At 37.9% G+C, this 14,729-nt stretch overlaps 1 protein-coding gene across 3 annotated transcripts in view; it reads left to right on the top strand.

The window, feature by feature from the left end:
- PIK3R1 (phosphoinositide-3-kinase regulatory subunit 1) overlaps positions 1 to 14,729 on the top strand; it is an 86,470-nt gene that overhangs the window by 44,485 nt on the left and 27,256 nt on the right. For 2 of the 3 annotated variants that reach the window (XM_019746040.2, XM_019746039.2), the window contains 2 exons: positions 12,659 to 12,751; positions 13,150 to 13,224. In XM_019746040.2, the coding sequence (XP_019601599.2) occupies positions 12,659 to 12,751; positions 13,150 to 13,224 (168 nt within the window). Of the gene's footprint in view, positions 1 to 8,335; positions 8,870 to 12,658; positions 12,752 to 13,149; positions 13,225 to 14,729 lie in introns of those variants that run through there. The other variant, XM_019746042.2, reaches the window with a different exon arrangement.

The raw sequence follows: 14,729 nt of genomic DNA, 5'->3' as shown, positions 1-14,729 counted from the left end.
TTGCATTTACAAGCAACTGAATTAAAAAAACTCAGAAGAGGGAGAACAGGAGGAAGAACTACCCATAGGAGCAATCAAAGGTGAAGTGGAAAGAGCAGGGCCCAGATTCAGACAGACGTGGGCTGTGGTATCTGATGCCAGACACCAGTCAAGTGGTCCTGCTGTAGTCACCTGACCTTTCAGTCTTTCCCACATGCAGAATAAGACCAGTGTCGTTCACAAAGCTGTTATCATGACTCAAGGAAATAACCTAAGTGACTAGAGCAGTATCTAGGCCAGTGACTGTCCCCCCTTCCCCTCCCTCCCTCCTTCGCCACCTCTTTGGCCTGACTTTTATGTTGCTCTCAGTTTCATGATCTTTACACCCCCACCCTCCCAAATCATGATACACAGAAACTTAAAGTTAGTCTCTGATCAGTAGTAGTCTTGACTTTGAAATACATTTAAGAATATGTAGTTAGTTGTCGTCCATTAGATTTACATACAGAAATTGGAGAGGTGTTGTAGTCCTTTTGAATTTGTTCCTCCTGACAGAGTGAAAATTTTTATCTCACTCAAAAACACTACTGCACAAAAGCTTTCCCACCCTGTTAGAAATTATAGGTTAAACTAGCCCAATCAAATAGAATCAAATTTTGTCATTTTTAATTTATTTAATGTAATTAACTTAACCCTCGCCCCCCTGCCCCCCAATATTTGAAGTGATCTTTTGCTTGGTACCAGCTCCAGTCATTCCCCAGGTGCCTTCTTGTGATTTTTACCAGATTTGCAATCACATAGTGGCAACAGAGAAAATAAGAGTTATTTTTAAAGTAACTCATGATAAAATGTAATTCAGTAATTTTGTATTAGCCATGTGATCTCCTTGACTTTTATCTTCCAGTCATAGAATTTAAGAACTAGAAATTATTGTATAACGTATTAGCTCAACCCTACCATGTCGCTGATATGGAAATGAAGGCCCAGAGATATTAAATGTTTTCCCCAAAGTTTCCCCAACCTGTTATTGACAGAGAGGGGTCTAGAACTCGTGTCCTCACCTGTTGTCTTTTTTATTTTTTCTACTACTGCACAGTGGCTTTTCAATTGCGTTTCATATGGTTTAGGAACAATTATGCATATGTAAGGAGTTTTTTGTGTTGTTTTTTTTTAACAGAAGTCACAGAAAGGATGCAATATGTTATAAACTGCCTTCTACTTTGTCCAATAGGTTACATTAAATGGCCCCCAAAAGTATTTTATGGACTAAAAATGAATAATCTGTGCCTTCTACAGAATAATGCAAAAAGTGACCAACAGAGGGAAACCTGATATAGCCTTTTGAATTAATTTTCTTAACTTCTAGCCCCTTTTAAAAAATTACCCAAGCTTCTATTGAAGCCAGCAAACATCTGTTGTTTTATTTATAGCCACAATTTCTAAGAAGCATATTCTATAGCAGATGAAAAAGAAGTTGACAGCTCATAATTCATAAAGTTACTGAGGCCTAATCTGATAGAACACAATGTACAAAACTCCCTCCCATGGTTCAGGCCCTATCACTTCCCTTTCAACTGAAGGCAGAAGTGGTGCAACGGAGAAGTGGGGCATAGGTTGTTACGCTTGTTCAGAAAGGGGCGACCTTCAGTGTGCTGTACACTGAAGCTGAAGTAGGATAATATTATATGTCAACTGTAAGAAAGAGCATCGCATAGGGAATATAGTCGATGGTATTGTAACAGCTATGTGTGATGTCCGAGGGGTAGTAGCTTGGGGGAAGGGGTTTTTACTTTGTAAGGGCTGTAAATGTCTAACTAATATGTTGCTTTGTACACCTGAAACTAATAAAAACATCTTTTAAAAAGAAAAAAAGGGGCAACTTTGGGATGAGAATGCATAAAGGAATAGCCTGCAGTGATCAGTGACTGCTTTCACCTCTGGGTTGCCCACCAGCCTGAGTCACTAGGTCCTTCATCAACATCATGGTTATTTTCATTACAGGAAACCAACATTTTCCTTATCATTCCCACTTTTTGCTGGGAAGGTTTAGTCCTGCGCTATATGCAAATTGTTACCAATGTATTTTCTATCAAGAATCTCGAGTGTTGATTAAAATGACTGATTGAGTAGTTCCATATCTGGGTCCAGCTTAATTTTTGACTTCACTCCTTTACTTTCACCAGTTAGCTCTAGTTTATTTGACGTAGCCACCTTTTCCCTACTGACTTCTAAGCAATTATGAAACATACCCAGGTCTCAGATGTCACCTATCTGTATTTTTTTTAGCTTATTTCTGAGGATCTTTTTGTGAATATGGGCAGTCTTGTTTCGGTAGTCAATATATGTATTTTATATTTTGATTCTGGTTTATCTGTACAGCCTCTTGTATTTTACAGTTTTGGTGTTTTTTTAAGCGTAGGTTGGTCTGGCACAAAGAAGTCTCTGTAACATAGTGCTCTTTATTACCCTGCGCTTTTTTGAGAATTTAATATGATCCAACTGCTGTCCAGCTTGACCCATCTAAAAAAATTTCTATCCTTAAAAAGAAAATCATAACCAGAATAAGTCCATGAATCTCTTTAGCTGAGAAGTGAATAGTTCCTTGCTCATTTCACTGACAGAGTATATTACGAGATATGAGAATTTATTAATCTGCCAGAATTAATCACATTTGTCTGAGGTAGTAAAAGTATATTGCTTCATTTTTTTAAAAACTGATTCCTCACGCAATTGTTTAGGGTTGTGTTTACTATCTCAAAATTGCACCCTTACTGTGTATGGATAGCTTAGTTTTATATCAGTGATTTAAAAATAATTTTTTTTTAATTGAAACATAGCTGACTAAATACTGTCTTATTTTCTGTGTTAACTGATAAGGAACTTGCTATTCGTTATTTTCTGGCCTCTTGTCTTTTTTTCCTTTATGTTCTGTTTCAACCCAGTCCCACAGACAGTTCATCTTTCTCTTCTCTCCTTCTCTAATCAGGAGCACGTTAACTCCTTTCATATACTCATTAAGCATATCTTATTAGGATTTCATTTTGGAACCTTTGAAATGTAAGTTACAAAATATATGTATTTGTAAATTATTTGCTGGGCCCTTTCTCCACCCAGTGATTAACCAGAATAGTACATTCATACCTTGCTGAAAGTGATAAGTTAACCAGCTATATTTAGCTGAATAAAACCCATTACATCCTTGGGGAAGAATGTGCTTAGTTTAGCCTTATGAGAAAATATTTAATAAATGCTGTCCTGAAAATATTTAGCCTGGCTGAGCAGACTGGCAAGAGTTCAATCCTGATAAAGCAGAGGTGATGGCGAGAAAATGGCCCGCCAGTCCAAGCTCAAGTTGAACAAACACACCTCCTGTCACTAAGGGTTGTAACTGTGGGTGTCTCCTGTTGCCAAGTGCTTTTCCATTCGTATCCTGCAAAGACTTTTCAACCTCTTCTCATGGCTTTGTAACCACCAGCATGGTGTCATGCGGTGTATCTGCATGCAACCGAGATTCCGAGTGGTTACAGCTGGCTTTGAAATGATCAGTTTTTTAAAATCCTACCTTTACCACTTACTGCTGGTATGACTTTGGGCAACTTGCTTAACTTTTCTTAGCCTCGGTCTCCTCATCTGTAAAATGGGGACAATTTTAAGAACTCACAAGTTTGCACAGATTAAATGAGATAAAGCACACAAAGCAACGAGCACAGTTTCCAATACTACCATGTTTCCCTGAAAATAAGACCTAGCTGGACAATCAGCTCTAATGCATCTTTTGGATTAAAAATTAATGTAATATAATATAATATATTATTGTAAAATTAATTATTGTAAAAATTAATGTAATATATAATATATAATATATTAATATAATTAATATAAAATAATATAATATGATACCGGGTCCTATATTAATTTTTACTCCAAAAGACGCATTAGAGATGATTGTTCGGTTAGGACTTATTTTCGAGGAAATGGTGAGTGTTAAATACATAAGAACTACAAGTCGTACGTAGTAGTACTAATAGTAGTAGTAGTAGTAATAATTTGTCAGATCAGCCTTTCCAATATTTCCTATTCCTCTCCTGTCCCCCAACTCCACCAAAATTTAAACAGCTGAGTCCTCTTGAATGTGGCTAGAAGTGGGAAAAGCTCTGATGTGGGCATCAGTAGAACTGGGTGCTAACTGAGCCTGAACTTACTGTGGGACCTTGGCAAGTGGTGACCCACGTCATCACCCTTTCCACACCAATGTGCACAGATGCATAGAGCAGCCCAGCCTCTACCGCTAATCTCTCTTTGGATATCTAATTAGGTATCAGATCAGCTCTGATTAGGTTTTATAGCTAGACCCTCCGTGTCAGTCAGCGTCATCTGCCTGACACATGTTCAGACGTTGGGCTGCTGGGATCTGGTATAAGACCAGCCCATGAATGAAGCCCAAGGCATGGAAGCAACAAGTATGAAGGTTAATCATTAGGGTTCTGTCTCCGACCATGATCTGCCTTTTCTCTCTGTGGCTGGTGGGTTCACCCTTACTGCTCCAAGTGTGAGCCAAGGACCGGCAGCACGGGCGGCACCGGGGAGCATGTCAGATATGCAGAACCCTGAACCCCAGCCCGATCCGGTTATTAATACGCACATTAAAGTTTAGGAAGCACTGTCCTTGGGAATGTTCTGACACACAGAAGATGTTTACTAAATACCTACAGAATTGGTATTTGACATTGATGTTTTTTCTAGACTTAAAAGTTTCCTTCCTCTCTTGAGTGTAGTGTATTGATGTGTTAGGCATCTTAGGCTGCGATGACCAAAGTCCCGTAGACTGGGTGGCTTAAACAACAGAGATTTGTTTCTCACAGTTCAGGTGGCTGGAAGTCTGAAATCCAGGTGCCAGCAGGTTGGGTTCTGGCGAGGGCTCTTTCCTGGCTTGCAGACAGTTGCCTCTCTATGTTCTCACACAGCAGAGAAAAAGTAAGCTCTATGAAGTCTTTTCTTAAAAGGACTCTAATTTCATAATGGTGGCCCCACCCTCATGACCTCATCTCAACTTAATTACCTCCCAAAGTTCCCATCTCCAAATAATCATATTGGGAGTTGAGACTTCAACATACGGATTTGGGAAGGCAGGGGATACAATTCAGTCCATAGTGAATGATTTCTGCAACTTTGAAATGTATCCCAAAAAAAGTAAGATAGATTGATGGATAGATATGTAATAAAGCAGAGTCAAATGTTACTTGTAGAATCTAGGATGAAGATATATGGGCATTCACTGTACAGTTCTTTGAACTTTTCAGTAGTATGTTTAAAAATGTCAGAAAAAGTCCTACTCTCTCTGTAGTTATTAGAATGGAATCTGGTTTTCCTCTGATTTCCATCTAGGCCTTCTTAAAACTGCCTGTCCTGCCTTGCTGGACAAATTTGCTTCTTTGGCAGCTCCTTCCTCTCTGTACTTTCCCCTTGGTCAGCCGATGCCTAGCTTCTGCACAGTTAGGTTCCAGCCTAGATCAAAACGCTTGTTTTTGGTCTCTAGTTTCACCAGTAATATCTTTCTGACTCCCTTACCTCTGCCCTCTCCTGATCGGAGGATCCTTTAATTGGGGCTTCTTAAGTTATGTTGGAAGACCCTGCTTTTATTATTTTTAAGCATTTATTTCATTGCATTTTATACATATGACGGTGAAGTCTATTCTTTGATATAAATGAGAGAGAAGTGAGTGAGCCTCCAACAGGTTCACCCTGAGACACACAGGGAGATAGCTGGCTCACCTGGAGCCCCTGCCTCCCTCTTGTTGTTAAAAGTGCTTTCATTGCTTTCTCTTTGCAATGTTAATTATCTGCATTTCAAAATATTTTGTAGTGAGGGAGAATTGTACTGTCTTGCTTATTTGGAGGGAACAAAGCTGATTAGCTTTACTTGCACACGCCAAAAAGTACTGTGGCTACTCGTGGGATCAAGCATCAAATATCTGTGTCACGTAACACCTTTATCACAGTTACCCTTTAAGTTAGGGAGACTTGGCAGGAAGTTTTTGGAAACTCATCACAGGCGTCTTTCCTTGACTGGGACTCACAGACTCTGGTGGAGAGAAAGAGATCCAACCTGAACTTAGGGACACCCCTATAGCTTTGTTACCTTGAACAAATGATTTAATTTCTCTAAGTCTCAGTTTCCTCACCTTTAAATTGGGGATAATAAGGACTATACGTCTTTGAACTGCTATGGAGAATAAAAGCATGTCTGTAAAATACTACTATTGGGGTGTGGCTCCTAATTGATGTTCAGTAATAATCATTCATTCACTTATTTGTTCAACAAATGGCCACGCACCCAATGTGTATGTATGCTTTTTCCTTCTTGCCTTCCCTTAGGGGACTCTTAGTGCCATTAGATATGAAATCTTGCTAAGCCAACAAACCAAAAGACCAACTTCCCTTACAAATCTTTAGCTTCCTAAATCCCAGGGACTCAACTAGTATAAACTATTTTCCTAATGGGGAGAGGGGAGAGTCCCTTTCTTTCCCATTTACTTCCTGCCCAGCATTTTAATTTGCTATGTATTGTAAATGATAATTTTTAAGTCAGACTCCAATTTAGATGATAAGAATCACAATTAATTGGGTTAGCCTGCCAAAGATTAAGTGGAATCTTGCGTTTCAGTTATCTCTTAATTCTAAGGCTTTAGCTGAAGCCATTCGTCAGAAGCAAAGCTGTAATGTCCGCTTATGATTAGGAAGATCTTAGCCTGCTGTTTGTTTCCTATACTAGTCTGTTGTCTAGAAATAAAACTAAATGGGCAGAGAATCTCAGATCCCCTTCATTTGTTTTTAAGCTGTAGAGCAGAAGAGGTAAGTGGGAGAAGATAAAGGTATTAAAGACTAATTAGTTTAGCGTATCAGAAAAGATTTGCAGACTTGTTTAAAATCTGTTGACAACTCTTTCAATTCCCTCTAACTAGTTATCTCTGGAAATAATGTAGTTATGGCTGAAGATTTAGTTTCACATCTACTCTTGTACTCCCATTTTCAGTTGTCCATATTTCTTTTTCTCCTTCCTCAAAAAAAAAAAAAGAAAAAGCCCTTGTTTCCACCAAGTTCAATATCATTCCAACTTAATTTTTCTTTTACATTTGGAAAATGGAAGTATAATAACTCAGAAAAATTAAAGATGATAGTCCTTTTGGAGAGAACTACAATATATTTTTTAAAATGTGGTATTTTAGATATGACTTCTGAAAAGATATTGTGTTTACATGTACAATGAAAGGCAGAATGAAGGTATCTTCTCTATCAAATATGCTTCCTGTTTGCCATCTTTAAAAAGTATTGAGAATTCTTTCTGTCTTAATAATAATAATTTCTGGGTCTTAAAATTTGCCATTACAATTGAGTATTAAATCTAACAATAATAATGAAAAAGTTTACACGAATAATTGTAAATTAATAATAGCTACCCATTTGTTTGTGCTTTCTACATATGGGGCACTATGCCTACCATGTTTATTTGTTGTATTAGGTTGGTGCAAAAGTAATTGCAGTTTAAAAGGTTAAAAATGAAAACAATTGCAAAAAACGCAATTACTTTTGCACCAGCCTAATATTAGTCCTTGAATCCTTATTACACTAACAATTCCCATTTTACAGATAGAGAAACTGGAGTTCAAGTTAATTAACATGCCCAAGGTTACACTTAGTAAGTGGCAAAACCAGGATCAAAATCCCAGTTTCTTTAGCTTTGAACCTGTGCTTTTAATAATTTCTCTACTGCTGATTAAACAGGTGTGCTCCAAAATTAAGGAACCCATAATTGTTTTTTTTTGCTGTATTAGTATTTTAGCTTCAGGTTTTTAGCCAGTATTATGGCTTGCCCGTAGAGCTTAAGAAGTTTAATCGTTCAGAGTATTAATCATTATAGGCATAAGGTATGAACACGCTTATAGGGTTTATTTAAGAATGTATTAGGATTTGTTAGATTCTTGCCCACTAGCGTATACATTTTTCATTTGAAACAATGAGACATTGTTTCAGACAGAAATAAAGTTTTGATTTAGCAACAGTGATTAGACAAACATCTTGATTTAATATTGACCCACACTTTGCATATACACTTGCTTTTCTGTGTATTTGTATTAGATTTTAAAAGGTAAGTGGCAGTGTTTCATATACTTCCAAACTGCTTCCATCAGTAATGAAATACTTGGCTTGCGCAGTCTCTGGAGTCCCAGAATTTCAGCTTAAACTTTCCATTCGTCCCTGCCAGGCACTAACTCTAAAATATCTTTTTTTATAGAGAACGCCTCCCAAAGGTGCAGCTGTGTGCTGGTTTCATCTTGCACTTTGTAGCGGTGTTGGCACCATTTAATGCAAGGAATGCCACTGTCTCCCACACACCGCTGGTGCCCAAGGACTGTTCAGGCCTGTCCATGTTAGTGGTTTGGGAAGGGCCTAAGTTTGGAGAGAAAGCTCTCTTCTGTTGCATGTGATTGGTTGTCACCAGGGCAAAGGGGGGAAAAATAGAACTAGTGGAAAAGGCAGAATGTGATTTGTCATCAACAGTTCTTTCTACAACCTGGGACACCTAGTTCATTGGCATTCTTGTCGATGCTGAGGACGGATTCCTCTTTTCTTACAAAACGATGCATATCTTGGCTTCACCACTTTTAGATCCTTCTGCTGTTCTTTTTCTTTTTCTTTTTCTTTTCTTTTTTTTTCTTTCTCACAATACTCGTTTCGTCTGATGAAAATGATTCAGCTAAGTGCAAAACTAGTGCTGGATTGTAGTAGAGGAATCTACAAATTCACCCAGATTTTTAAGAGTGGGCGTGGCTCTCCATACTTAAATGCCGGCTACTGCAGGATTCACAATTAAAAAGCATTCCTCATTCAGGTATAAAAATATGTCTGGTATAAAAATTCAGCTATAAAAACCTGAAATGTAATGAGCATTTGTATGCAAACTTTATGAGGATCATGCTAATTTATGTTGTGTTTAATAGTCACCATATGTGATCTATATATTTTGTACATATGTGTTTTAGTTCCATTATGTTTTGGTTTATTGAACTGTATGATATGGGGTTTTATTATGACTTTTCAAAAAACTACTTGCAAAATTTGGTATTTCCTAGCAATTGCCATTTCCTGTTGGAATTTCTTAAAATGGGATCTAATGGAAAAGTAAATATTGATCTTGGGTATTTAATAAAATTAAATAAATAGTTGATTTTAGGAGTGTTGAAATAATTAGTGTTTTGCTTTAGAAATACTTTTTAGACTTTTCATATTAATTGATCACGTTGCTGGAAGTAGAAGTGAACGTTAAATGCTGCTTGGGTAGGGCTACCACATTTCCTATGTTTAAATGTTTTAAAGGGGAAATGGATTGAATCACAGATACTATACTAGAGAATAGGAAATCTGTTCAGTGTTAATGTGCAGTGTTATTTTTTTTTTAAATTGTCTCTCTTTGTAAAATTTACCTTTTAAAACTCCCATTGCAAAACTTTGATCCGCTGTGGTGATTCATACATTTAGGTAATAAAGCTTTTTTCAAAATAAAATATTCAGTGGGAATTTTACTCAGTATATGATAAAAGGAATATCTGTATTCTGGTGTGCACTTTGAGAAATGTTCCAGATAACCTGATAGCTATCACAATGCTTTCCAGAAACTTCATGTAACACTTTAATGAGTGAAACCAGTGATATTTTGTAACTTAGGACACTGAAAGTAAACCACCATTTTTTTGCTAAAGAAATATTGAAAGGACTAAGGAAAGATTTTCTTTTTTTTTTTCCTTCTTCAAGTTGAAGTGAAGAAATAGAGAGATGGAACCCCTTTTAAATATAATATGTGCCAACCCAGTACTATAACAGCTGTTGGGTGAATATTCCAATCACAATGAGGTGACATCTTTAATTATCACTTAATTTAACTTTCATATTTGCCTGCAGAAATGATTATTTTGATAAGATTCTGGAAGGAGATAAACCTTTATTAAGTAATTCCATTTTCAGTTGCCAACTTTAAAGATTTTTTTTCTTATTTTAAAAACAAAATGTTTAATTTATGAGAGAAGGGAAGTGGAACTGGGTGTGTTAATTGGATGAGTGAGTGTTGGATGGATACTTGGATTCGTGTATTTACAATTTAACCTTCAGCTTTCTTCATCCTGGCATGTGCTAAGACCTGTAAGTTTGAGAGGGCTAAGAAGAGAATGGCAGTGAAGCCTGATTCATAACATTTCTCTACAGTTATGTTTTCCTTTTGTTACATATGCTGCTGATAGGATAGTAACTGCATTTTGTTCAGTGTAGAGGCATTTGGGGGGGATGATATTTTTGTGAGCTGATACTCTTGGAAGGCAAAGGGAAGTAGTTTATAGTTGATCAGAAAAAAAATGAAATAGTATGCTCTTTCATTTTATAGTTTTTTTAATTTTGTAATGCCTTTAATTAAAAAGAATATGAAACTTTCAAGACCTTTGTATCTTAAGTGCTTTTCAGATATACTCACATTTTAACATTTAGAGATTTGGTGCATGTCGTTGTTGGATTTTTTTCAGGGAGTTACCCGCATGAATTTGCTTATCATAACAGCATGTCCTATGACTTAGTACTAACCCAAAACAGACAACCAGCTCCATTCCTGGATATTTCAATTCCAGGGGTTTGTGGTAGTGCCTGGGACTGGTTTCCTAGCAATTTCCTTTCGCGATCCATAGGCTCAGGCAGGTAAAGGAAACACAGGACAGGTAAACTTCCCACGCAGCTCTCTTGCATAGTGACTGTCTAGAAATGGCATCTGTCCTGCCTTTATGAAATCCAGAATGTATCCCAGGGATGTTACCCAGGAGACTGAATCATAAACTTTGCTTGCCTAGGGTTCAGATGTCAGTTAACTATATGTCCAGATGCCCTGTCCTCAGGGATGGCTTTATAGTGGGGTCTCTAGCACAAAGTCAACTCGGGAATCTTTCATCTGCTGTTGACAAAATCTGCCCTAGCTCAGCCTCTAAGATTGTACTCTCCAACATTGTGGTCACTAGCCACCTATAGCTATTTCAATTTAATCAATAAAAATTTAAAAGTTCAATTAATCAAAGTAGCAACATTTCAAGTACTCGGAAGCGAATGTGGGTAGTCACTGCTTTATTGGATAGCACAGCTATTAGAGCATTTCCATCATCACAGAAAGTTCTGCTTGACAGTGCTGCTATAGGATTTTCTTCCATAATTTAGCTCTGCGCCATTTATCCTGGATAGCTGCAATGGCTAACAGAAATAGTAGGTGGCAAGGTCACATGTGTCTGTCTATCACAGGGCATATTGCAATCTGAAAGGGTCTTGAACCACAGGGTATAGGGTTTGTAAAATGATACAAGTTCATTAATTCTCTGAAGTAAAAATTTAATATAATTTTATTTTTGTATTGTAAATCTGTTGTTCTATGTGGACTCTTAGTATTAGAAAAACGGGCCTGTTAGAAATTTGCTTAATTTGATATACGGCTTATAATAGTCACATCACTAAAATCTCATTGAAACAAAATTATAAATATTTATCTTTCTTAGATTATATAAACTATTCATTGATAGGACTACACTATGGTGAACCTTAAGTGTTTAAAACATTATTAATTGATGGCTAATAAACAGGTTGCACATATAAGTATTTTCAAAAAAGAACTATCATTTACCTTTATTTTGCAGTTTGAGAAATTTGAGGTGAATATATTTAGCTCCCTCTTCTGGTACATTCTGAGGAAAAGTTTTTACTTAAAATGGTTTCATGTTTTTGGAGTGAGAATACAGTTATCAATGTAATGCTGAAGGACAGTATTTGTAAGTGTCATCCAATGAGATGTTTCTTCTTTTGTATCAGCAGAGTTGATAAAACATGTAGGTAGAGCATGGAAAACATTTTATGACAGGATCTCTTTCCCTAAGATACTAACGAACCAAAGTAAGCAAATAAAGGCTTTGACAACAGGCACACGAGGACTTAACTTGAGTGTCAAGTGCTCAGTGCTCGTGTGCATTGACTACCAGATCTGATCCTGGGCCCACCCCTGACATTTTTGGGGCTTGGGACAAGAGTACAAAAGAAGGCCCACATATTCTGTGTCTGAGTAATTCAAAGTTATAAATCACGTTAACAAACGATTGGATAAAATCTGTTCTATCCTCCTGCCTGAACAGTTATTTCTTCATAATGAGCAGGAGGCCAGATTTGAATTCAGATTTCTTGGGCTCTGAGTTCTGCCCCAGAACGTGGCTTTGCAGGGGCCTTGCACGTCCAGACTCCATTTCCCTGAGCCCCCGCCCACTCCTTGGACCAAAAGGGGCACCCCAACGGGCAGATCTGCCCTGGGGAGGATAGACAGGGGAAGAGGTATTGAGAGACCGCTGGGGCAAGGGACTTGGGATTCTGGGTAATTATTCTGAGTGTGCCCTAGGACAGAAGAAGGCTATGTTCTCTTGGCCCCCAACACTCATCACGCTGTGGGAAGAGGCACAACTGGAGGAGGGCCAGAGAAGAGCCTCTCTTACTCAGGCCTGTGTTTGCTACTGCCAGACAGAACTGAAGTACTCTGCATTTACACTTCCTCCATTGTGATCTGATGCATTTGGTTACCGCAGATTAAACATAATTGGAGGGTTTTGTGTATTTGCAGCTTCGAGCCTTCCGGATCTTGCAGAGCAGTTTGCCCCTCCTGACATTGCTCCACCTCTTCTTATCAAGCTCGTGGAAGCCATTGAAAAGAAAGGTAATCTGATGGGTGCAGTGTTAAAATGTATTGTCTCTTCTTGGGCATTCATTAAATACATTTCTTCCTACGTGTGCTACACATGCACACTCCTTGTTGCTGTATACTGGGGACATACCCTGGGTCTGATTTCTAACTCCATATTAACATGTACTTACTGTATGGAAACTATTAAATTCTCCATCATTTAATAAATTAAGTTGCTCCTTTGTGGCCAGATGATTTTGCCAAAATGATTGACATGCCAGATAAGATTAATAGTAGGAGTGGACTTCCAAGAATATTTGGTCCACATCTAGAATAGATACCGGATGGAAACTGGAAAGCCTTTCTGGCAGCAGGCTCACAGGTTCTCCAGAGAGCTGTGTTTTGCATACTCAGTCTGTTTTGTGTCCCAGGTCTGGAATGTTCAACTCTATACAGAACACAGAGCTCCAGCAACCCAGCAGAATTACGACAGCTTCTTGATTGTGGTGAGTGTCACGGAGATAGAAATACAAATGGGAAAGAGGTCTTATCTTTCTGTTTCAGGTAAAGCACCCAAAACTTGAACTTAACCATGCAATGTTCTAAGTTTGAAGGGAGCTCAGAAATCGGGCCCAGTTCCCTCTGCCCTATTATGGTAACAGTGCCAACCTTTGATGTTTGCCGCCTGAGTTGGGGTTTGTGTGCATGCCTGCTTGCAGACACGTTGGCCGGCACCATGGCCAGGAGCCTCTGCGTCCGGCCGGAATTACAGAGAAGAGAAGCAACCTCTTGGGATTTCTCTGGCTCTCCATGTCTTCCATCTTTCTCTGACCCTGCAGTTGGCTACATCTAATTCATCTGGATCAGTTTAAAAAATATTTATAAGGCTATGTCATTTAACAGTTGTCTCTTCTGAACTTTTCCCTTTTTCCCTTTCCCTCTCTTTTTCCTTTTCCTTTCCCTTTCCTTTCTTTCTGTCTTCCTTTTTCTTTGCTTTTTTTCATGTAATATTTACATTAAGTAACATTATGATACTGTTATATTCCATAGTGTGCTATATACACCATGGTAAACGAACTCTCTGAGGGGAGAGGGTGAGAGCTTTGGTTTGTCAGATTTGCCCATTTCTGTGGTGTGAATATTCCCTCCGTGGTGAATTTCAAGCTCCCAACACTGTCACTGAACTCTAACTTGGGCAGAATTGAACACAGTTGGCCCTTGTGAGTGGGTACAAGCAGCTGCAACACACCATCTGTCCCCTCCTTCCTTTGCCATACAGAATGAAACTGTACAAACATGAATAAATTTATTTATCATCAATCATTCTAGCAAGTCTTTTTCTATAGAACTTCTAGAAGCTCTCAGGTCCTTCATTCCCTTCTAACACTTTTGTTTTAGAAAATAATTTTCTGCCTCACATTTTTTAACTGCTGGATGTTTGAACCAAAAAGAGTGAACCCTAGTTTGGAAGACGCTCTTTCAGATATGTTATGCAAAGAATACCCACATGATATTTAGTAAACCAAAATTCGAAGTGTGAGGCAGCTTCAAAATGAGGCATCTTATGAAAATTTTTAGAAGAGATGTTTCTGGGGAAAAAGGAGATTAGATTGTTAGCAGTAAATAGTTTCACTTGAAATGCACTGCACAAATGTTCATTGAAGCTTTAAAAAAAAGTTTTCAACTTTCATTTTTTCCCTTTGTACATGGAAACCAGTCTTTCATGTAAATACAGGGCATATCCTCTTTACTGTTGCGTCTCCTGTCTTACCCACAGAGTAGGTCATTAGAAGATGACAGACAGAAAACTAAAGGTGAAAGACTTGTTTTTCTTTATTTTTAACAGCTTTACCAGGGTATAAAGGAAACACTAAATTTTGTCCTTAGCCAATTGAAATAGTGATACATGTTTTGGTCAGAAAATCGGTCAAGTTGAACATGTTAAAAGTCACAGGAAATGTTTAGACATCAGAGACCTATAAAATGGGAGTTACTTGAGAAATAGTGGTTG

Source organism: Rhinolophus sinicus, linkage group LG03 (assembly GCF_036562045.2).
Source record: "Rhinolophus sinicus isolate RSC01 linkage group LG03, ASM3656204v1, whole genome shotgun sequence".
In the NCBI taxonomy this organism is placed as follows: domain Eukaryota; kingdom Metazoa; phylum Chordata; class Mammalia; order Chiroptera; family Rhinolophidae; genus Rhinolophus; species Rhinolophus sinicus.
This window is presented reverse-complemented; position numbering and strand designations above follow the sequence as displayed.